The 24,117-nt window shown below is 41.0% G+C and overlaps 1 protein-coding gene across 1 annotated transcript in view; it reads left to right on the top strand.

Annotated features, from left to right (window-relative positions):
• The window catches only part of EFCAB5 (EF-hand calcium binding domain 5), a 108,806-nt gene that overhangs the window by 78,187 nt on the left and 6,502 nt on the right, over positions 1 to 24,117 (top strand). The window contains exons 15-22 of the mRNA XM_069483112.1: positions 3,807 to 4,096; positions 5,647 to 5,816; positions 6,307 to 6,535; positions 8,420 to 8,572; positions 15,624 to 15,727; positions 16,910 to 17,163; positions 18,368 to 18,651; positions 19,056 to 19,152. Coding sequence (XP_069339213.1) covers positions 3,807 to 4,096; positions 5,647 to 5,816; positions 6,307 to 6,535; positions 8,420 to 8,572; positions 15,624 to 15,727; positions 16,910 to 17,163; positions 18,368 to 18,651; positions 19,056 to 19,152 — 1,581 coding nt within the window. The remainder of the gene's footprint in view (positions 1 to 3,806; positions 4,097 to 5,646; positions 5,817 to 6,306; positions 6,536 to 8,419; positions 8,573 to 15,623; positions 15,728 to 16,909; positions 17,164 to 18,367; positions 18,652 to 19,055; positions 19,153 to 24,117) is intronic.

Here is a 24,117-nt window from a genome sequence, read left to right as displayed (position 1 = left end):
ATTCAGTATTTGTTAACAGGTTTTTTCCTTTTTTGAGATAAAATTTCCATAAAATGAGATAACAAATTTTAAATGTACTTTTGCTGAGTTTTGGCAAATGCATGATCTGTGTACCCCATGCCCCTATCAAGATATATTAATAGCACAAAAATTCCCTTATGCCCCTTTCCCATTCAAACCCCACCACCCAGTCCCCAAGGCAACCATTCCTCTGGTTGTTTTCCACCATAGATTAGTTTTACCTCTTCTAGAACTTCATAAAAATACAATAATATAGTATGTACTCTTTTGTGTAAGGTTTCTTTCATTTGGCATAATTTTTCTTCAGATTCTTACATGTTGTTGCATGTATCAGCAACTTGCTTCTTTTCACTACTGAGTGGTGTTACATTGTATGAATATACCATAGTTAGTTTATCTATTCTCCAATTGATGGACACTTGGGATGTTTCTGGTTCTTAGCTATTATGCATAAAGCTATCTGAACAATCTTATACAAACCTTTTTGTGGATATATGTTTTCATTTCTTATTAGTAAATACTTAGGAGTGGAATTTCTGGGCCACAGTGTAGGTATATGTTTATCTTTATAAGAAACTGCCAGTTTCCTGCATCCCTTTAACCAGACATCCTAACATGTATCCATCATTCTTTGAGCACTTCCTTGCTTTCTGGCACAATGAGATCTTCTGGGTTCATTTTATACTTTCCCTGCTTTAACCCTGTAATCATCCATTTCCTCAACAAAATCTGGTTGCTTTTAGTGGAGAATGGTAGTTATAAGCCAACATCTGGGTTCTATATGTGCTCATTGCTCATAGGTCTCTGCTCCCAGGTTTCTCAGTGGACAGATGTAGGGAATGTGTGTGTGTGTGTGTGTGTGTGTGTGTCTGCGCATGTGTATGCATGTGTGTACACATTTACATCTGTACATATCTTTCTGTCTATTAATATTAAAAAACATGAGTTCACACTGATACCTCCAAGTCCAATCTAACGCAACAGGATTCATTCTTGTTTGCTCCCTTTCCATTTTGAAGCTGCCTTCTCTCTGGCTTGTAGTATCCTAAATATATTTATTTATTTGGTCAATCCCCCAATGAATGCATTAGTTCTATATGGAACCAATCTCTTCTCGCTACTGCTGTCCTTTCTCTCACATTGATTTCCTTCTTCCAACACCCAACGCTAATATGTCCTTCCCAACCACAGTGAGGTTGCCTTCCTCACTGTGCCTCACTGTTGCCTTCCTCACTCTGACATCTCACACCAGATCAACCCTCCAAGTGGATGCCTTTTACCTACTCCTTAGGCTCTGACACTGCATGCCAAGGTAACTTTTCACATAGATGCCCTCCTCAATCCACTCAGGCTCTGACTCCCCTGTGCTGAGCTGACCCCCCCATCTGGAATTCCTCCTCACTTTGCTCAGGCTCTGTTTCCCCATGCTGGACAGCCCCTCCACATAGACACTCTTCTCACCCTGTTTAGGCTCTGACTTCTCACACCAGGCTGTCCCTCCATTTGGATGCCCTCACCTTGCTTAGGATTAAATACCCCATATGGATGCCCTCTTCATCGTGCTTGGGTTCTGACACCCCAATCTAAACCACCTCTCTGTAGGGCCACCTTCTTTATCCACATGGGCAGAAGGTTGCCCTTCCACATGGATACCCTCCTTACCCTGCTCAGGCTTGGACAACCCATGCCAAGCCATCCCTGTACAGATGCCCTCCTTAACCCATTTAAACTCTGATATCCTGCTCTGTGCCACCTTGGCTTCCATTGACCACAAGCAGTTGCTTACCTTGCTCTGCCCCACCTAGTGGCATTAGAACAAAATTGTTCAAGAGGGCAATGGAATGAAAAGAAAAAAAAAGAAGAAAAATAGAAGAAGAAGAACCCACAGGTTTTAATCCAATTGAGTACTATATAAATTAGGACTTTTTTGGCTCAAGTAATAGAAAACCCAGCCCAACATGGTTAAGCAAAAAGGGAATTTATTGGATCATATAATGAGAAAGTCCAGTGTTAGTTCAGGACACAACTAGATTTGGGAATTCAAATAATGACATTAGGACAGATGTCTGGTTCTTTCTCTTGCTCTTGCTTTCAGTCTGGCCCTGCTCTCTTGTATGTTTTAGCTCCATTGTCATACAACCTCTCCCCTTGTGTGACCAGGTCCAGTTTCACATCCTCACAGGTTCATTCAGGTTCAGTGGGAATAAAAAGGAAAGTGTCCTCTTCCTAATCATTCAAGCAGAAAGTCTGGCATAAGTCAGTGCTAAACCAACCACTCTGGCTAGAGGAATAGAATGTCCTGACTGGCTTAAGCCTGAGACGCCTGCTCCACCTCTAGAACCACAAATGGAACTCCACTCAAACACATGAACTGAGATGGGAGTGGAGTGATTTCCCCAAAGCAAAATTGGAGCTACAAGTACTGAAACATGACTGGATGCCAAAGATCAAAGATCAATAAAATTCAACTACAGAAATGGGAAGCTTACATGATGACTATAGTACAAAGGAATATTAATATTTGTTCATTGTCAAATAAGTGGTGTAGAATGTATGCTGTTGTCTTTCAGGACAAGGGGAAATCACGGTGGAAGCCTTCTCGAGGAAGGAGAGAGTTTGAACCATACTTTAAAGGGGAAGGGTGCATACCCTATGACTTATTGATTTATAGCAAATGTCAAAGAAACTTGCACATATGCACCAGGAGACATGTACAAAATGCTTATATCACTGTTCATAATAGCAAAATATTGAAAACAACCTAAACATCATTGCTAGGGGAATAAATATATCAGTAATGGTATACTCACATAATAACACACAGTGGTAAAAACAAATAAATAACAGCTACAGAAACAACATGGATGGATATGGAAGCATAATGTTGAATAAAAAAGCAAGGTCCAGAAAACTACATTTATGAACAGGCAAAACTAAACCACATGTTGTTTAAAGCCAACAATGTGTGTGTGTGTGTGCATTATATTGTTATATAACTATAACAATAGTGGGAAAAGAAAAAGCAAAGGAAAGATAGGGCCAAATTTCAGGATATTGGTGGGGGTGTGGGGAAGCAGAGGATGGAATAGGGTAGATCATAGAAGTAGATGTAAATTACGGTAATGTTCAGGCTTGGTAGTATTTAATAGATTCATGATTATATAATTAAAAAAATGAAGTGTGGATGCAGAAGTGTACAAGGCATAATCAGGAACCATGAGTAGAATGGACACATAACTCCTATATGGTATTAAGGGCAAATATGATTGGAAATACACTGCATTCAAATATGGTAAGACTTTGAATCAGAGAATTGCATAATGCAAGTCATGTTTTAATTTTACAAACATAATTGAGCGTTTACTATTGGTAAGTCAACTATAAAGTGATAAAAGCTGGCTTGGGGTTATGAAAGTAGGAACAGAGAGGAGTGGCCACAAAGACCATGTTGCCAAAGAGTAACAGATTAGGATTAAGTGGTTTATTGGATATGGAAGGCAAAAGGTAGGGAGGAGTCAAAGTAGACCCTGAGGTTTCACCAGGCTGAGTGGTACAATTAAAACGAAACAAAACAAAAACAAAGAAGATGATACAGGAGTCATATTGAGTACAGCATAGGAAGCCACTGTAAAATATTCTGCTGGGTTCAGAGATGCCTTTGACATACCTGGTTTTCCAAGAGAGCACTTGTCAAGGGCTTCATTTCGCTGTAAGAGGAGAATAATAATTTCCCCCACTGATAAATGAACTTTTAGTTAGTTCTTCATTTTGTGTTTATCTTTTAGCTAAACTACACATCCAATTTTCCAAGGCACACTCTGGTCACGAGGTGAGGTTGTCTTCAAAACAATTTCAGAAATACATAGAATTGGTTGTATCTGAACTCAGGGGCAATGAAAATGAAGTTCTGGAAAGCGTTGTGGAGTTTCTGATGAATAGTCTACAGAGAAGCCATCTTGATAATCTGAGAAATAGTGCCAGACGGAAATGGCTACACCAGATCCAATGTGCAGCACAGACAAGTGGGGTGTCCCTCGAGCCAGTGTATACAGAGACCTTTAGGGCCCTCACCCAGGTATGTTTTCTAAAGTGATGTATAAAAGGAAACATGTCTTTCCTCAAAGTAGGTGATGTTCAATGGTTGCAAAACAGGAGCATACTGAATTGTCTTGAAAAATCACCGGGTGCTACTGTAGATGTCTTATTCATTCCAGTACTTTACAGATGCCCCAAAGCCTAGGAGAGATGCAACTGGAATGATTGCTGGTTGGTAAGATCAAAGCAGAGAGGAAAGGTAGAAAAGACAAATGTAGAAAAGATGTCTTGGAATTTCTACTTTCATTTGTGCTGAGAGTCAAATAAACCCAGAATAGACAATAGACTGATAATGAAAAATACCAATAAGGAGACATGCAAGCAGTTTAAGCTACATTCCCATGTGTGATATTTGGGATTCATTTTAAAAAGGAACTATTTAAATTATAAATATAAAATAGACTCCAACATCACACAATATTTCATAGCACTGCCTAGAAGCAACTTGACACTATTATGGAACCCTATCACTTAGAACACATGGCCCTGGGGGAACCACTACCCACATCCTTTCCACCTCTTCAGAGACTCCCAGATGCCTGCTCCTCCACACAGAAACAGCACAGCGGCCTTCTACATATATCACCGATTCCATTGACCCAGGCAACCTGCGCCAGTCATCTCAGCTAAATAGCAACACTTGCTCAATGAAATCATCTCCTGAATGGCTGAATTTTCTAATGTAATTGGAAATGGTACACCAGGACCAGGAGACCAGTCAAGAAAAAGAAGCATTACTCAAACTTGCTTCAGACATCTGTGGTACCCTAAGAGAACTCTCACTACACATTTGTAAATTACTCCATAGATTTTTGTATGTGGCAAGGAGAAATAGGGAAGAAGAAAAAGGCATGAAAAGTAAACCCAAATATATAGAAAGAGGAGACAAATATCAAGGAAAGTGTCTTTCATGTCCCCAATATATGAATATGTTCAATATATGTGTTAACATATAATATTGTTAATAATATAATATTTTAGGTACAGAAAATTTTCAGTTATTTTAATTAGAAATGGTAGTCTTACTAAGTCTGCAGTCTTGAGCCTCAGGAAATTCTTTCCTGAAATGACATAGATAAAATATCCAAAGTGCATTAAAAATTCTCTGAGAGTGTTTTCTTTTCATATTTACATCACAGAATAGGAGTGAAATGAAGGCATCTTCTTGCTCCAGTTCCTTAAAATCAATACTTTTAACTGAAGCCCAAACAATTTGACTATAGTTCAAAGTGATCGAAGTTTCAAACCTCTAAATTTGAGTAGACTTGAGAGGTTTTTTTGTTTTTGTTTGTCCAGTAAACCAGTCTAGTTGGCATAGCAGAAATCATTCTACTCACTGAAACTCAGGTTTGGGGGACAGCTGTGGTGTCAGCCTTTTTCCCCACTGCCTGTAAATGGTAATATCTGCATTACCTATTCAGGAAAATGAAATGATTTGGACCAGAGACACAAATTGGCTAATGAAGGGAGACATGTTAGGGGAGTTCTTTGGCTGTTGGCAAATACATGGTCAGAAATATTTTGCCCTAGGATGCCGAAACCCATGGAAATAAGAAGATCAGTGCTCATATTTCCCTCTTAGAAGAAAACCTACTACTGCCTTCTAGAGGAAATTCTCTGTTGAGGAACGTGGCTTGTACCTTAGATGATGCTCCATTTGTACTGAACAGAGTGCTCTACAGGGACATGAAGGGAATCAGGTAAGAACTTCTTTAAAAGGTTGGTTTCACTTTTCCGAAAAAAATAATTCCCTTTCTGAAGTAAACTAGCATGAAAATCCTGGTTAGCTGTGAAGGGAGAAATGCCTTAAGTCACCAGTGCTTCTAGAGTAGAGGCTGATGGGCTTCCAGTCCTGGGTGATTTCACATGATCATTTCTAGAGCTCAGTCTTTGGCAATGATTTGTCGTGTAGGGACTCTGCTTCACAGTATCAGCTCAGTTACTTCTGCCTGCTCTATGAGTTATGTCTCCTGCATCCTGGTTGTGTATGTGTTCTCTGTTAAGATCTAAGCTTGTCTTTTAAATCTTTCTTTAAAGTCAGACCCTTCAAACTGGTAATCTTATCTGAGTTGACTTCTCTGACATTTAATGCCAATGACTGTGAATGGAGAATCAATCTAGCTTTCTCCATTGTTTAATCTAAATCCATCCCTTGTGCCTTTCTCCCATCCCTGTATTCTTTTTCCTCAGCTTTACGGTAGTGGATGAAGGGGAACCAATTCACGTCCCCCAAGTTCAGCACCATGGGAACATCTTCTTCTGGAACCATTCCCGTCCTAAGGATGATTATAATGGGTCATTCCTGGCTCTTCCTCTCCAGGATGCGTACATTAGGATCTTTGGGGTCTTGGCTGTTGACACCCTTAGAGATCCCCATGAAATAAACATCTTCCTACCTCATGAGATCAGGTTCTATCAGGTAAGTCATAGAAGTCTTCAAGAGCAATGGTAGGATGGCCTCTTCTATACTTTTTAGAAAGTGAAATCTGAAACCAGATGAGAGTAAAGCTATGTATATAGACAATGTCATCATACTTGCTCCTGTTCCCTGCATGTATGTTTCAGTCTTTGGAGAGGTTCCCCATTACTTATGGAAGGACTCTCAGCCTCTCTGTGAAGATTGTTAATATGTGTCCCATAGCATTAATCATAGGCATAGAATTTTATGCTATAGAACAAAAATCCAACCATTAGACCACTGACTAAGACTCACAAAGTGGGAATGAACTTTTAGAAGGAGTATGTTTGTGTTTTATTAATAGTGGTACCTAGAAATTCTTTGTTCCTTCCACAGATGGCGCTAAAGATGATATGCATCCCCATAGCTCTTGATTTGAGTGTTATAATTTTTGAAGATGAAGAATAAAGAAAAAAGCCTAAATGTTTCTTGAGATTTGTGTTTTCAAATTAGATCACAAAAAAGATAGGCACTTTTAAGACTATGGGATAGCTAGACCATTTCTACAAGCATTTTGATTTAATTTTATGGATAAAAAGTGCAATGCAGGAAGATTGAAAGCCTTTATGGAGGCATTGGACTGCGGGTGTAACAGCAAGTCAGGAACTTGCTATGCCCTTCTCATTTGTTCCCCTGTAAGCATCAGGCTCTTTATTTATCATTATTTTTGATTTTCTCTTCTCATTTATGGGTAGATAACTGAGGAAAGTGGTAGGATCTCTTTCTCTGGATTACTTTTTATTAATAATAATAATAAGATTCATTCTTATTGGACATGAGAAAGATGTTGGCTGGGTGCGGTTTCATCTGTAATCCTAGCATTCTGGGAGGCTGAGGCAGGAGAATTGTTTGAGCTCAGGAGTTCGAAACCAGTCTGAGCAAGAGCGAGACCCCATCTCTATAAAAAAAAAAATAGAAAAAATTAGCTGGGGGTGGTGGCATGCACCTGTATTCCCAGCTACTAGGGAGACTGAGGCAGGAGGATCACTTGAGCCCAGGAGTTTGAGGTTGCAGTGAGCTATGATGACGCCGTTGCAGTGAGCTATGACGCCACTGTACTCTACCCAGGGCAATAGAGTGAGTCTCTATCTAAAAAAAAAAAAAAAAGATGTGAAGATATTAAGAAGTAAAATGCAGGAGGAATATGGAGTTATCAGTAGGTGAACTATATATAATCTTGTTAGAGAGTATGTCAAATTGAATTACAAATTGGTGCTCTAGCCCTTGGAGCCTTGGAGATAAAAGGCTCCTGGGTTACCCTTAGATGCCTTGAGTCCTAATATAAAATGCATATGATTTTGAAGAATTTGTGGTTCCTGGGGTTTCTTGACAAGCCCACAGATGAGTTCTAAGGATTTTTCCATCCCTTATCTGTGGAACAGAGTCTGTTTATGCCTATAGGAGGACTGTGCAATCTAGCATGTTGCAGGCCTTGGAATGAAACACGTCCTATACTGTGAACTGATGACAGTAGCCATGTATAGATGCAGACATTAACATTGGCATCAGATCAGGGCATCTACCCATCTGCACAAGGCTGGCATTAGTTCTTGGCTCTTAAACATTTTTTCTGATTTCAAAGATTATCTTGTTCTTCTGATGCTATTCTCTGATAGCACAAATCACAAATTTCACTGGATAATTACAAAGCATAAAAATCTCTCTTTATACCTTTGATGTCTTGATCCTTTTTTCATAGTAGCATTTGGAACACTGCCTTTTGAAAACTGATGAGTAATTTGTAGGAAGTAGATTATCATTAATCAAAAAGATAATCCAATTAATATTACTAATTAGTTTGCTATTTTAAAAAGAAAAGACAATTTGAAATTTCTGTTCCTACAGGGTGTTGCCAATGTCTTTAGCACGGCCTACCACTTCGTCCACAGCCGGGAGCACATTCTACATGTCGTGGTCACGGGCATCGGCTGGCTCTATAACATCACATCCAGCATCACCTCCATCACTACTTACTTTGTAGAGCCCAGCCCGGACCAGGTGGGCAAGGCTTAGCGATGTTAGACTTCTCCAAAGTAACAGAGTTTCTAGATGTTATCATATTGTAAGATTTTAAAACCATATTAATTAGCTATTAGGCTAACTGGGGTCATATTTTCCATGACCCCAACTCAAGACCCTTGGTTGTGAGGACAGGAATCCATCTCAAACTGCCTTAGGCAAAAGGGAGAATTGACTGACTCATGTGACCAAAATGAAGAAAGGGAGGAGTCAAGCTGGCTTCCCAGATGACCAGATCCAGGGATTCGATACTATCAGGGGTCTCTTGGGTTTTTTATCTCTCCACTTCTCACATTTGCTTGTCTCTGCACTTTGGCTTTGTCCTTCCAGCTAAAGATGAGCTTTCTCAACGGGGCAGTTCAGATGCTTAGTGAAAGCATCCAGTAAAAAGTTCCAATTTGGAAAACCCAAGAGAGGAAACCATTTTTGACTCATCCTGAGACATGTTCCCTTGGCCAGGGTGGGGAGTTTACAGTAACTGGCAATACCTACCAGAATCATACAGGTGATGTGGGAAGGGATGAAGGACTGCTTTTTTTGAAGGATACAATTACATCATAACATTTTTTTTTTAAAGGCCCCTATGTGATGAATGCTTGCTGAACATTTGCTTTGCGTCTTTGTACTTTATTTTTTTTTCTAGCATCTAAGTTCCTTCTTTTTCTACTGTCATTTATTTTTATTTCAGCATATTATGGGGGTACAAATGTTAGGTTACGTATATTGCCTTTGCCGCATCCCACTCAGAGTGGGACACTCAAGTGTGTCCATCCCCCAGACAGTGCGCACTGCACCCATTAGGTGTGAATTTACCCATCCCCTCCTCCCCACTCCTGCCTGCCCGACACCCAATGAATGATACAGCTATATGTGCACTTAAGTGTTGGTCAGTTAAGTCAGTTAATACCAATTTGATGGTGAGTACATGTGGTGCTTGTTTTTCCATTCTTGTGATACTTCACTTAGTAGGATGGGCTCCAGCTCTATCCAGGATAATACAAGAGGTGCTAGATCACCATTGTTTTTTGTGGCTGAGTAGAACTCCATATACTTAACTTTAATGTTAGAATTTTCCATATGATGAGAATGGATGGAAAGGTATCTATCTTCCTTTCAAAAAGGCGAAACAACTCCAGGAGGTGTCTGATCAGGTGGTAGTGTCACCTTGGTTGTCTCCCAGTCCCTTGGTTGTCCCCCAGCAGGTGCCTTTCTGCTTCCCTCCTGGCTTCTTCTTTTCCCTCCTTCCCACAAGGTCCCTCCTTCTCTCCCTCAGTGGCTGGACCAATCTGACCAGGCCTTAGTCAAAGAGGGCAAAATCATGGAGCTCTCTGGTGGGGTAGCCAGGCTGTGGAGGGAAAGAACACCTTGTAATTGGCACTGCTCCTGAGGGTGGGGATGGGAGCCTCCAAGTGCCTTCAGAACTAAGTACGACTGCAATGGGGCCAAAGTGTGTGGGGTCCAGGGAGGATTCAGAACAGCCTTGTCAAGGCTTTAAGGAAGACAACACATAGGGCACTATGGAAAAGGCCAAAATAGTCTAAAAGCATTCAGCATGAAGCATGGCTTCAGTAGCATGTATTAATAGTTTCAGAATTAAGACAAAGCCACAAGGGTCACAGTCCACCTGACCCAGGGCCATCTTATGGCAATGAGGAAGATTGTGCTAAAGGTGGGGGAAGAGGAGGACCACCCAGTAGCCAGGGTCTGAGTGATGTCACGGTGAGGCAGAGACCAGAACAGTCTGTCCAAGGCTATAGTCAGAGGTTTTATCTGAGGTAGAAGACACTATGGTAGGTTTTGGTGTTAAAAATAACAGCAAGTGCAAATGTTGGTCAAGTAAAAGAAAAAAAAAAAACAAGAAAGAAAGAAAGAAAGAAGGAAAGAAAGAAAGAAAGAAAGAAAATGACAGCAAGAACCCATCTCTACAAAAAATTTAAAAATTAGCCAGGTGTGGTGGCATGTGTCTGTATTCCTAGCTTCTCAGGAGGCTGAGGCAAGAGGATAGCTTGAGCCTGGGAGTTTGGGGCTGCAGTGGGCTATGATTGCACCACTGCACTGTAGCCTCGGTGACAGAGTGAGTCCCTGTCTTTAAAACAAAACAAACAAACAAACAAAAAAACCCAACAAACTGAGTATGACTGTAGGGATAATTTTTTTCAAGAACTCAACTATCATAACTTCCTAAGCCTCCCCCTTCCCCTTCTGTAGCCCCTCCAGATCCACTTTCCTCTCTTCTCTGGCATGCTCAGTGCCTCAGAAAGTAGACAATATCCATGGGCTCCTTGGCCCTTTGGCTTCTGCTTTGGTTTGTCCAATAAGAGCCCCAGTATGAAATTGGAGGGCAGAAGGAGAGTGAGGCTGGGGTATTGATGCTTTTGGCTCCCCCTCTGCCAGGTTGCTGTGGGTTGGCTGAGTTTCTCCAGTAAGAGCACTTCACCTGTAGTCAGGTGGTCCTCTCCATATGGCTGTCCTCTCCAGTTCCAGTAATTGCTTCCTTTTTTTGCTTCCCCAGGCTAAGGGTGGTAATAGCTCTTCATTGTTACTAGTTCAGGATTCTAAACAGTGCTCAACCCTTATACATAGTCTCTTTATTAAACTCCCCTTAAATGACCCAGTTCTAGCATGCCATCTGTTTCCTTCTGACACCCTGACTGATATGAATTAATAAAGTGGATCCTGAGATACCCCACCTTACCTCATGCCCACGTTCCTATATGTATAGTGTCACAGAGGAAAAAATTCTTGCTCTGTTGACAATAACCATAGATGAGGGGAAATTGGAGATTCAAATTTTCTTAGGTATGGAACTTGGGCTATTTTAATTTATCACCCAAAAGCACCTATGTCTATTTCTTTGGAATACTGACTTTATTAAATAGGTGACTGTGATAGGCAGAGTAATGCCCTCCCCACAAAGATGTCTATATCCTAATTCCTGGAACCTATGAATATGTTATTATACTTTATTTGGCAGAAGGGACTTTGCAGATGTGATTAAAATTAAGGAATTTGAGATGAAGAAAGTATTCTGGATTATCCAAGTGGGCACAATCTAATCATATGAGTCCTTAAAAACAGAAAACCCTTTCTGGCTGTGATACCCGAGAGATGGGAGGGTGGGAGAAGAGTCAGGGATCTGACAAATTGACCCTCCATTACTGGTTCTGAAATGCACAGGGCTATGTACAAAGACCCGAGATCTCTAGGCACTCAGGGCAGCCCCCAGCTGAGAGCCAGCAAGAAAATCAAGACCTTAGTCTCTTATTTCCCTAAGGTCTTGAGAGGGACAAATGGCTAACGTGTGCCTGGTTTGCTATCTTAAGTCATAGCATCATGGACTTTTGAAAAAACAAAAGTCAGGGACTAGCCAGTAATTTCTGCCTTCTACCTCATCACATTCCTTTTCTTTTCTAGAGACAGGGTCTCACTCTGTTGCTGTTGCCCAGGCTGGAGTATAGGGATACGATTACAGCTCACTGCAGCCTCAAACTCCTGGGCTCAAGCAGTCGACCTCCCAAAGTGCTGGGATTATAGGCATGAGCCACCTCACCCACCTTCATCATGTTCCTTCTCTAAGGCAGTGAACAGATACTGACTTTCTGCTTGAATGAGGGAAGAGGAGAGGAGAAACTATTGGGAGGAGAAAAATGCAATACTGCAATTAATGTCTCTGGTCTTAACATCCATCATAGAAAACAACTTTTCTTTTACTCAGAGATTTCAAAAATGCTGTTACTCTGTGCAGAATATTTTTCCCACTTCATCCTGTCATCCTTAGGCCGTCTATGAAGCAAACTATAAAACTTTATCAAGGGACATAAATTTTTCCATAAAATAGAAAATCACATTATGATTTTTTTCACAAGACCACTTTTTAAAGATAAACTTTCTTCCAAAAATTATTTATAAATTCATCAGAATTCCAAGAAAAATCCCAACATGATTTTTTAAAACTTGACAAATTATTTTACTCTTTATAAAATAGCTAAGAATAGAGGGGTTGAGAGAAAATTTACAATCTTGATCTGAGGAAGGATTGCTGAGCTTACACCTAAAGTTGGAACAATTAAGGGAAGGTTAATACGTTGACTACATAAAAATGTAAAACTTTCTAGCACCAACGTTATAAATAAAATGAAAAAATTGGCTGGGTGCTGTGGCTCATGCCTGTACTCCTAGCACTCTGGAAGGCCGAGGCAAGAGGATCGCTTGAGCTCAGGAGTTTGAGACCAGCTTGAGGAAGAGCGAGAGCCCATCTCTACAAAAAAGTAGAAAAATTAGCCAGGTGTGGTGGCACTTGCCTGTATTCCCAGGTACTCGGAGGCTGAGGCAAGAGGATCGCTGGAGCCCAAGAGTTTAAGGTTGCAGTGAGCTAGGATGACGCCACCGCACTCTAGCCTGGGCTAGAGTGAGACTTTGTCTCAACAGCAACAAAAAAAGAGATTACTTATGACAAACTGGGGGGAAATTCCCACATATCTGGCAAAGGGTTAACACCATTATATACAAATCAATGAGTTTTTTAAAATCCAGAAGAAAAATAAGCAGGGGACAAGTCAATTAAAAAAAAAACACCTCATGCAAATGGTTCACAAACATGTAAAAAAAATTCAAACATTCTCAAAGAAGTAAATACAAAGTAAAAGTTCACTAAAAGATAACTTTTTACCTACTAAATTGAAAAAGAATTAAAATACATGGTATTTTAAACCCATGAGACTGGGTTACATAGCATTGTGAATACATTTAATGTCACTGAATTATACACTTAAATGGTTAAAATGATAAATAGTATGCTATGTATATTTTACCACAATAAACAAAATAAAACACAAAACCATGAAACTGGATGGGATGAGTAAGAGTAGAAAAAAAACATCTGAGGCCTGAGCCCTGAGGCACTCCAAATGTTTGGAATCATTGTGGCTCAAAATTGTATTGACTGTGACCCACAATATGAAAACATTTTGTATCCTGACCCCTTACATGTGCACAGTCACATGCTTGAAATAGAAGTTACACAAAATAGGACCTACTTTTATTAAATGTGATGCTTTCAGATACTGTAGATTCTGTTTCATTCTTTTTTAAAACAAATGTTATCAAGAGGGAAAAAAAGCAAAAGAGGATAAATATTAAAGCAAATGAGTAAACAGTGTGTAAGGAGAAAGGTTAGAATGAACAGATATGGGAGAGGGAGGGGGAAAACATAACAAACCAGCAGCAGCAGAAAGAAGATGGGGGAATACAATTGCAGCCTTTTCTCCAAAAGTTTTCCTGGGTAATTTAACGAGGAGTGCTTGTCTCACTGCTGAAGAATTGCTGAGGGGCTTGCTAAATTTATAGTTTTGGGTTCAACTAAAATCAAATGAAATAAAAGCTTATTTTCAGGTGTATTATGATGCGCAAATTATTTTCTATATTATGCTTCTGGTCTAACAGCAGGGGTGGTCAATTTATGCAATTTTGGAGGGAAAAACAGGAAAGGAATTGTTCAGGAAAGGAATATTGTTGGCTAAATATTTAGACTTAGAAACACAGTCAGGGTGAGATTTTTAAAAAATCTTTTCAGTCAAGTATAATGTAACAACAAATAACAAATCAGGAAAGAAATAAATTCAGAAAGAAGCAAAAAGCCCCATTGCCAATGTGGGACAATCTTCACAGTATAAGTATAATGTTGAAAACATTTTTCTTTTTCTTTTAATTAATTTTTTTTCGAGACAGGATCTGGCTCTTTCCCCCAGGCTGGAGTACAGTAGCACGATCATAGCTCACTGCAGCCTCAAACTCCTGGCCTCAAATAGTCCTCCCGCCTCAGCCTCCCTAAGTGCTGGGATTACAGGTGAGAGCCACTGCACCTGGCTGAAAACATTTTTTATCTAAAGAGTTTGGTAGATTAGCCTTGGCAACATAGCCATACTCCATCTCTGCAAAAAATACAAAAATTATCTGGGCATGGTGGCGCATGCCTGTAGTCACGGCTACTCTGGAAGCTGAGGCAGGAGGGTCCCTTGAGCCCAGGTGTTTGAGGTTGCAGTGAGCTATGATGATGTCACTGCACTTTAGCCCAGACAATAGAGACCCTGTCTCAAAAAAAAGAATTGGGTAGAACACTTAATTAAGGTCACTACTACAAAGCAGTTGTTTATCTTCCAAGCACCATTCAGCATGAAGCCCGTACGGATTTTCTTATCACAGTTTCCTTTTTATTCCAAGAATTAGTTTTTAAAGGAATTATTCATAAAAACCCCTTGTTACTTCTCCCAATTGAATTTGTCTTTCCTATACTTTAGTGTATTTTACAGAGTATGTTAATATTGCTTTCTTATAAATAAACTAGTCTCTACCAAAAAAATGTCGATCAACACTCATTAAAATATTTTCACAACCCACATGTAGGTTATGACCTACAGTTTGAAAATCTCTTAGAAGTAAGGGAGATGGGGAGGAAGCGAGGGGAATGAGAAAGAGTGCTTAGTGAGGTAGGAGGAGAATCAGGAGAGTGGTGTCCCAAAAGCTAAGTGAAGAAGATATATCAAGAAGGGAGTTGTTTACTGAATCAAATGCTGCCAGGAAGTAGATAAAGACGAGGACTGGGGATTGACCAGCAGATTTGGAAATAAGAGAGTCACTGGTAACCTTGACAAGAATAGTTTTGGTGAAGTGGTGAGGACAGAGACCTCACTAGGGAATTTTTAAATTGTATTTATTTTCTTTGGGTGTTTCTGTATTTTCCAGATGTTCTACAGTACACTTTTAACATCAGAAAAGCAATATAAATACACAGTTTTTCACATTTATGTAAAATAAGCTTGTTCATTTTTTAAAAATCTTATTTTTTTGAAAATTTTCTCATGTGGAACACCCTGTTCCTTAATGGTACTGAGTAAGTAAAATGGCACTGTCTTCAAAGCTAGAAGTCATCTAAACTTCCCTAATTTTTTTCTATTTATCTGTCCCCAAAAGCTTTAATGGAGGTGTGAGGTCTAATTACTCCTTTCTAATAAAATCTCTTCCTCTTTTCAAGGATTCAGACTATGTTTTACGCAATATGATGGTTACAGGGGAGCTGGGTCTAACAGAAATCCACAAAAATCCCCCTACCATTTTCAGGAAGTCATGCATGTTCAGGTATGAGACATGTCTGTTTTGTTTGACTGCCAGTGCACATGCTCCTGGTGTGATAATAGGCCTGAAAGACACAGCTTCTGCCTCTTATTAGTACACTTGTGAGTGCGCACTCTTGTCCTGATTAGCTTATAAAGAAAAATTTCTTAGACATATTAACTCTCTTTACCCAAAGTCCTTTTTAAAACAGATTTCATTGGTATTTTATATTAAAATTGTGTGTTTTAAAGCATGAGAGTGTTTTTTTTAAGATTATCTTGTAAACATGGAATTCAACAAAAGCCTCAAGTCTCTCACTGAAGCAGATCTATGCATTATGAATAATCAATCCACATCATGCACTTCTTAGAACTCACCTGTTAATGTTAGCTTGTGAATGTGTGTTTTTTTATTTAAAGAACATAGTCAGGGGCAAAGTTGGAGAGAAGGCAGAGGATGTTGTATTTAACTAGCAGCCAGTTCTAGATTACTTAGAATGACTCTCACCTGTGGAATGCAAGGAATGCTACTAAACTGCGGACAGATGCAGAACAGATCTTCACTGAGAACACACCTATTGCAAAAGGGAGGGACTGCTTCTTGTGGAGGGGGGGTCAGTGTAGTTGAGTAGGCGGTAACCCAGTAATCTCAGACTAGTAGGCTAACTTGTCATTTAATTACATATGTTAGTTAAACTTCAGTTTGGCCTAATACCAGAGTGTTCATTTAGTCTCAAGCTCCTTTCCACATAGTTATTGCTTGTGCTGGTCAAGTTTTATAGGCGTCCTTGTAACATCCACACTCATCACCCTGGATTCCTGTGTGTAACTTAGAACAAATGCCTTTGGAGGAAGTCTGTTGATCAATGGGCTTTATTATTATGCCTGGAAAGTTTAGTATGGTACATCATTACTAGTTAGCATGAAGACACAGAGTGGTGGCTCAGCAGCAACGAGGGGTAGTTAGGGAAGGGTAGTCAGGAAAGGCTCCCCTGCCACGGGGATGTTTGAGCAGAGACATGAATGAACTGAGGGACAGAGCCACACAAAATTAAGGCGTGGAGTGTTCCTGGCAGATCAAAGAGCAACAAGGGATGGCATGGCAGCAGTGAGGTGGGCACAAGAGAGAGTGATTCAATATGTTTGGGTGGAATCTTGCGAACAGGCAGATGTTTAATATCCTGTGCTTATTTGGTTTTGGTTTCAGAGATTTCCTCTTCAAGTGTACAGACAGTTCAGAAGTTGTTTTGGCCTCTGTCTGTGGAGAAACCCACTTAGTAATTCCACTTCGTGAGAGAACAGGAGAGGCTCTGGGAGTCCTGGATTTTAACATTGGCAGGAGTAGAATGTTGTTATACCAGGAATATAAAGATCTACAGAAAATGATGAAGGTGATCCAAGCTGCCTGCTATGAAATACTTGGTGAACTCTCTGGAGAGATAAAGAAAAAATATATCTTAGGTATTGTGAGTCGGATGGCGGTGTGGATTCACGGGTTCAATAGGTTTGGGGGAAATCACAGGCAGTACAAGGAAGTATGCATTTTCTAGAATGAATTGTGGCAATACACAGAACTTTCCATGTGAAAGGAATTCCCTTATGCACTTTTAGGCTGATGAGCATTGTCTGTAAATTAAAACAAAGAGCATGGAATCACATTCTCTTGGTTAGAATCTCATAGTTTTAGAACTGGAAGAACTCATAAAGGAAAGGTAGAACTAGAATTTATTAAATGCCCCATGATGTGTCAAGCACTTTAAATATATTATTTCATTAATCCTTACCATAACCCCATGAGGTGAATGGTGATACTCCATTGTACAGGTGAGGAAAGTGAAGTTCAGAGAAAGTAAACAACTTGCCCCAAATCACACAATTAACAAACGGTGAGGCTGATTTCAACCCAGGTTGGGTTCTGCTGTTTTACACAGCATTAACTAATCAGAACATCTCATTTTACAGATAAAGAAGCTAAAGCCCACAAAAGTAAAGTGGATCATCCAAAGTCCAATAGCAAGCTAGTGGCAGAGCCAAACTGGACCCCAGTTTTTGTGATTCCATGTCCACTAGGCTACTCTTAGCACAATAACAGCTTGGAGAGTAAGGAGGAAAGAAGAAGACATAGAAACCTTTGGCTACCTAAAATGAAGTGAATAGAATCAGAAGAGTAACATTATATGGGATTAAGCTGGAAGATTTCCAGCCATTACATGGAGTGGGATAAGAAGAAAGAAGAAAATTCATATCTTTTGAGTGTTCACTATGTATAAGGCCCGCAACTAATCACTTTTACATATATTGTCTCATTTAATTCCCACAGCTCACCAGGGAATTGGGGATTAACCCCATTCTCATGGAAGAGGAAAAGGATATTCAGAGAGACAATAGAACCAATAAGAGGGAGAGCATGTTTTTAAACTAAGGTCTAACTCTGAAGCTCAAGTTTGTGCCTTTTCTCAAGGCCTCTTCCTGTGAGCTTCACCAGGTGTAATCCCATTTATTTCTTTTGATTTCATGGCTACAGAAACTAAGATTGTTTAAAACCATAGAATATGGTCTTCTTTTTCCTGGAAAAAAAAAAGTTTACTATAATATGTTCAGAATCCTATGACAAAGCAATGTATTTGACTAAAGAGCAATGTGTGATGTCATTTTTTTATTCCAGAGATTGAAAGTGCAGGGGAAGTCCAGCGGGCAGGAATTATCTTCTTCCGAATCATGCTGCAGGAGCTGCAGGAAAGCCTCCAACTGCTCAAATCTATGGACTTTGTGTCATTGTTGCTCTATGATTATAATCTTGTAGTAGAGCCAACTTCTCCTCAAGACAAGTCCCTGGAGTTGGAAGCCAACATAAACCTAGTACATGACATCTTGAAGGCAGTTATCTTGTTCTTTAATCCAGAGCTGGAATTTTCAAGTGACTTTGGAAATTGGGATAAGTGTAGATTTGTAAGTTCATTTTTAAGTACTTTTAAAATACTTAAAAATACTTTTTATTGAAGAATAACCTACACAAATTTAGCTGTACAAATCATAATTGCACAAATTGTAAGTGTACAAATGCAAGAATTTTCACACAATGAACACGTCCATGTAACTAGCACCTGGATTAAGAAACAGAACATTAGTGGCATCCCAGAAGCTCTCCTTTTTACTCTTCCCCATCACCCCTTCACCCCCTCCCACACACACGTGCCCTGCCAAGGGTAACCATAATCTTGACCTCTAACACCATAGATTGGTTTTGCCTATTTTAAAATCTATATAAATGGAATTATGTACATTGATGAACTGGGCACTATATTTCCACTGGCTGGTGATCCCATAACTTTTCTTTTGTTCTTTGTTCACAGTATGTTAACAGATACTTAGTTGAAAATATCTGTGCCTTTGATCCAACTGCTAAGAATGTGGAAGTTAATTTACCGCTCATTGATGAACATATCAGAGGTAAATTTCCCTTAATTATGGCCTAAATCTATACCAATAGCAATAAAACACAGTTGCAACTAAGAGAGTTTTACTAAAGTAAAGCAAGTGGCTCATAAATTCAGTTTTTAGAAAACAGTTATGATTAGGAGTCTTCTAAAAGGAGGGACACTGGCTGGGCGAGGTGGCTCACGCCTGTAATCCTAGCACTCTGGGAGGCTGAGGCAGGAGGATCGCTCGAGGTCAGGAGTTCAAGACCAGCCTGAGCAAGAGTGAGACCCCGTCTCTACTAACAATAGAAAGAAATTAGCTGGACAACTAAAAATATACAGAAAAAATTAGCTGGGCATGGTGGCGAATGCCTGTAGTCCCAGCTACTCGGGAGGCTGAGGCAGGAGGATTGCTTAAGCCCCGGAGTTTGAGGTTGCTGTGAGCTAGGCTGATGCCATGGCACTCTAGCCCAGGTAACAGAACAAGACTCTGTCTCAAAAAAAAAAGGAGGGACACTGTCTATAATTTACCACATCATTCCCCCAAAGTCACTGTCTATGCCACGCATATGAGAATTCAGAAGCACATCTCTCTCACACATGTGCATTATTCATCAAAAATAAAAGCAAATAGGGGCTGCAGTGAAGATAGGAACATTAAACAAAAAGGGTATTATCTTTAGCTTCAATAAAGAACTAAACAAAATAATAGACTCCTTAAAGGAGGAGAATCACTGGGAATGGAGAGCAGTGAGGTTGTCAAGTTGGAGAAGGTAATGAGCAATGTTGCCACAGAGAACAGGCTGCATAGAAAAGCAATGTACAAATACAAGCATGCCTTCCTCCACTGGTGTGTTCTCCCACCAGAGGCCGCAGGCTGTGTGTGTGAGTAGGCCTGTAACAAATACATTTAAAGTTTATTTCTTCTTTGTTACTTAGGAAAAATAAGCATAAATTGGGAAAATGACATCTGCAGAAATTGCTTCCCAAACCTCTCCCTCTCCTTATCCTCCTCCTCTCTGTGAAGACTCCAGAAGTCAGAAGGGTCTCTGGGTTTCTGCGACACATATTTTAGGCTGAGAGACTCAGAACCAGAGAGACTCCTAGGACAAGAGAAAGGAAAAGGCAACCTGGGGGAAGACAGCCACACTCCTCAGGCTCCCCGGCAGTGGAAGTGTGTAGCACAGGGGCGGTGGAGCAGTGGATGGATGGGCGCGCTCGAGAGAGATCATCTGGCCAGCAGTTTGGGAATGCCAGAGAAGTGGAGAGAACGTGAGCGTCACATAAAAGTGAACATGAGTTAATGTGTTAGCACGAGTGATTTGAGTCACATCTAGAATTCCTATTTGGAATGGGGTTTCCACTGTAGCCTCATGGCTCAGGGCTAATTCATGGGAGTCTCTGGATTCATAGGTGTTACAGGTGTAACTTCTTCTAAGGGGCCATTTTAAGGGAAACAATAACAACAGCAACAACAAAAATAAACACATGTTTACTAAATACTTTTATATACTTATTCTATACTTGTTCACTGAGCACTTAAAAGTCCAGAAGAAATGTTTTCTATGTTAGCACCCCTGGCCCACCTAGCCCCCAGACTCAGCCCCACCTGGTTGCTGCTCTTCCCTCTGGAGTGGATTTAGTCCTGGCCATGAGCCCCAGCATCCCCCCTCCTCTACGTGCGACTAGTTAGTCTAATTGACGTTCTCCCTTAGTCCCTACTTCACTTTGGTCCCCACAAACCTGCCAGCCCCTTGACCTAGAGCCAGACCCTACTGCCGGGGTCTCTTGTGTCCTCTCAGTGATGCTCCACTTCTTGGCCAGGAGTCAGTGTCCAATCCTTTCCCTCTGTCAGATGGGAGCTGGGGACAAGAAGCAGGCCCCTCCACTCTCCACCTTGCACGTGTGTACAAGAATTGGCTCTCCACCCTTAACAGGCCCATCCGCAGCCAAAAGGGAGGCCAAAGGCATCTCCCCTGTGGCATTGTACCAATGCCTCAAGGGAATCTCTTTGGAATCCACCTCCAATTTGCCTAGAAGAACTACCTCCTGTCTTCATATACAGCTCTTTTGTTTCAGGACACATGCAAATTTCTATTTCTCTGCTTGCCCCTGCTTTGAACTATCCTAGCTGATTCCTGAGCAGCCTTGACCGCCAAAGCTCCCCACCACTTACTGCTTTCAAACAGTGCCCTCAGGTGGCAGGAATTCTAATTGCAGTTAGCGGAGTGGGACTCGGTCAGAAACCAATAGCCCACAGGCTCCCGTATCACCACCACCAAGCCTTTAGTGTTATCAGTCTCTGCAGCAATCAAGAAAGTTCGTAGTTTCCCCAGATACCAACCTTCTCTCCTTCACATGCAATTATATCAGGAAATTCTAAGCTCCCTGTTTAGGGGAAGGGAGAGGAATTCTTTGAGTGGCCTTTCTGTGCTGGAAGGAGAAGAATCTTCTGGCAGGGCAATCTGTTGCTCAAAGTTTACCTGGTGTTCTAATAGCTTTAAGTAAGGCCCCTACTCAACGACCCCCACCCAGCATGAAATGCCACCAACAATATCTGTAAGTTCTGCCTGGAATGGGGAGGGACTGCTAGACTATATAGCACAGCTCCTAAGCCACCAAGTCTTCCAAACTAATGATTTTAACAAGAGGATAGAATTAGGGCTGGTAATGTGCCCACACTTTCTTAGGGCTTCTGCTGCCAACTCTCACCCCACTTTATCCTAGTCCAAGAAAGGGGTATTTTATATTCTGGTGGAGCTCTAAGCAGCTGTGTCCTGCCTCCTCTACGAAGGAACATTGGGCAGCTTTGTTCAGCAGGCCTGGTTCCTAAGACTGTGCCATTGTGTGTGAATGCTGCTGACATACTTCCCTATGGAGGACCCTGTGACTCCAGTGACCACTCCCAGACAGCTGTGCACACAGTAGCACATCAGTAGCCGGCTACCCTCTGTCACTCTGCCGAAGGTACTCCTAGTAGTTGGTCTCTTCCACCTGGAGACCCATGACTTGACCACCTTCTCCAGGATCTGTTCTCTCCACTCCACTTTCAACCTCTGCTCCCAGCCTCACACGGTCTTTTTATAGGGTGCCTCATACCTGCCTCATGTCCTCCTCCCAGGATGTTTGGACAGATGTTGCCTGCTGGGAAGTGTTCTCAGACCTAGAGGCAAGAAGAGGTGACCCCCACTGCAAGTAGGACCAGAATCACTTTGAGGTCTAGAAACTGTATTTCTGCCAAGTGGCCATACCTCCTCTCCTAAATCCAAGAGTCTACAAGTCCACAGACACTGCTTTTGGCAGGAGTGCCCCAGGCCCTCCACTTCTCCTATGGGAGTCCCAGAGCTCCTCCTCTGCCAAAGCAGCCAGAGCCTCAGTGCTATCTCACCATCTATAAAGAAACCCACCACGAGGTGGGCGGATCGTTTGAGCTCAGGAGTTCGAGACCAGCCTGAGCAAGAGCAAGACCCCGTCTCTACTAAAAAAAAAAAAAAAAAAAAAAATGGAAAGAAATTAGCTGGACAACTAAAACTATACAGAAAAAATTAGCTGGGCATGGTGGCATATGCCTGTAGTCCCAGTTACTCGGGAGGCTGAGGCAGGAGGATCACTGGAGCCCAGGAGTTTGAGGTTGCTGTGAGCTAGGCTGACACCACGGCACTCTAGCCTGGGCAACAGAGTGAGACTCTGTCTCAAACAGAAAAAAAAAAAAAGAAAGAAAAGAAAGAAACCCACTAGCTTCCTCAATAGAATGACAAAATGACATCATGACCCTTCAAGGGTACAATGCATAGAGATGCCTTGCCATTGGGGGAAGGACTGCCAGACTCATAGCCCTAATTAATTCTTATTTTCAAGATTCTTCTTCCCTCAGAGATCTTTCCCTAATTGCTACTGCCACTACTGTGGTGGCTCCAGCAGGTGCTGTTCTCCATCCTCCCAGTGTGGTCATATGATAAGTTGGGGATAGATCAAAATGCAATTTTATATGATTTTGCCTATGCAAATATTATATGCAGCTGAGCATTGTAGCATATTTTGATTCCTCATTTTTTACTTTTTATTTTTCCTAAAGTAAATAATTCTCTTTTATTTAAAAATTTCTGGGCCAGGCGTGGTGGCTCATGCCTATAATCCCAGCACTTTGGGAGGCTGAGGCGAGAGGATTGCTTGAACCCAGGAGCTCAAGACTAGCCTGGGTAACATAGCAAGCTCCCCAACTCTATGAAAAATTTAAAAAAATAAAATAAATAAAATTCTTCATTTTCTTTTTAATTCTTGATGATTCCCACCCCTTCCATTTGTCTCTCCATATAATTTCCCATAGGGACAGTTCTGTCAGGTAATTTATTAGTCCCAATTAATTTTATTTCCAAAGCCATCCCTTCTAGAGATCTCAATTCTTTTTCTATCCAAAGTCTTTCCCGTCCCCAGATCTGCTACTCAACTGCCTTCCTGAGATTCATTTTGCCACTATCATGGGAATTTACTTTGCCTCATTCTTGGTCTATTTCCTATTCCCTACTGTAGTGTATCTCCAGTAGTTTTTTGAAGTAGAGTACATGAATGATAAATTTTTTGAGACTTTTCATGTCTGAAAATGTTTTTATTCAACCCTCATACTTGACTTGTAGTTTAGCAGGGAATATAATTTTGAAGACCTTGTTCCATTCATTCATTCTTTTTTTTTTTTTTGAGACAGAGTCTCACTTTGTTGCCTGGGCTAGAGTGCCGTGGCGTCAGCCTAGCTCACAGCAACCTCCAACTCCTGGGCTCAAGCGATCCTTCTGCCTCAGCCTCCCAAGTAGCTGGGACTACAGGCATGCGCCACCATGCCTGGCTAATTTTTTCTATATATTTTTAGTTGTCCAACTAATTTCTCTCTATTTTTAGTAGTGATGGGGTCTCGCTCTTGCTCAGGCTGGTCTCGAACTCCTGAGCTCAAACAATCCTCCCTCCTCAGCCTCCCAGAGTGCTAGGATTACAGGTGTGAGCC

The sequence above is a fragment of the Eulemur rufifrons genome, chromosome 9 (assembly GCF_041146395.1).
Source record: "Eulemur rufifrons isolate Redbay chromosome 9, OSU_ERuf_1, whole genome shotgun sequence".
In the NCBI taxonomy this organism is placed as follows: Eukaryota; Metazoa; Chordata; class Mammalia; order Primates; family Lemuridae; genus Eulemur; species Eulemur rufifrons.
Note: the sequence above shows the minus strand (reverse complement) of the source record. Positions and strands in the feature narration are given on the sequence as shown.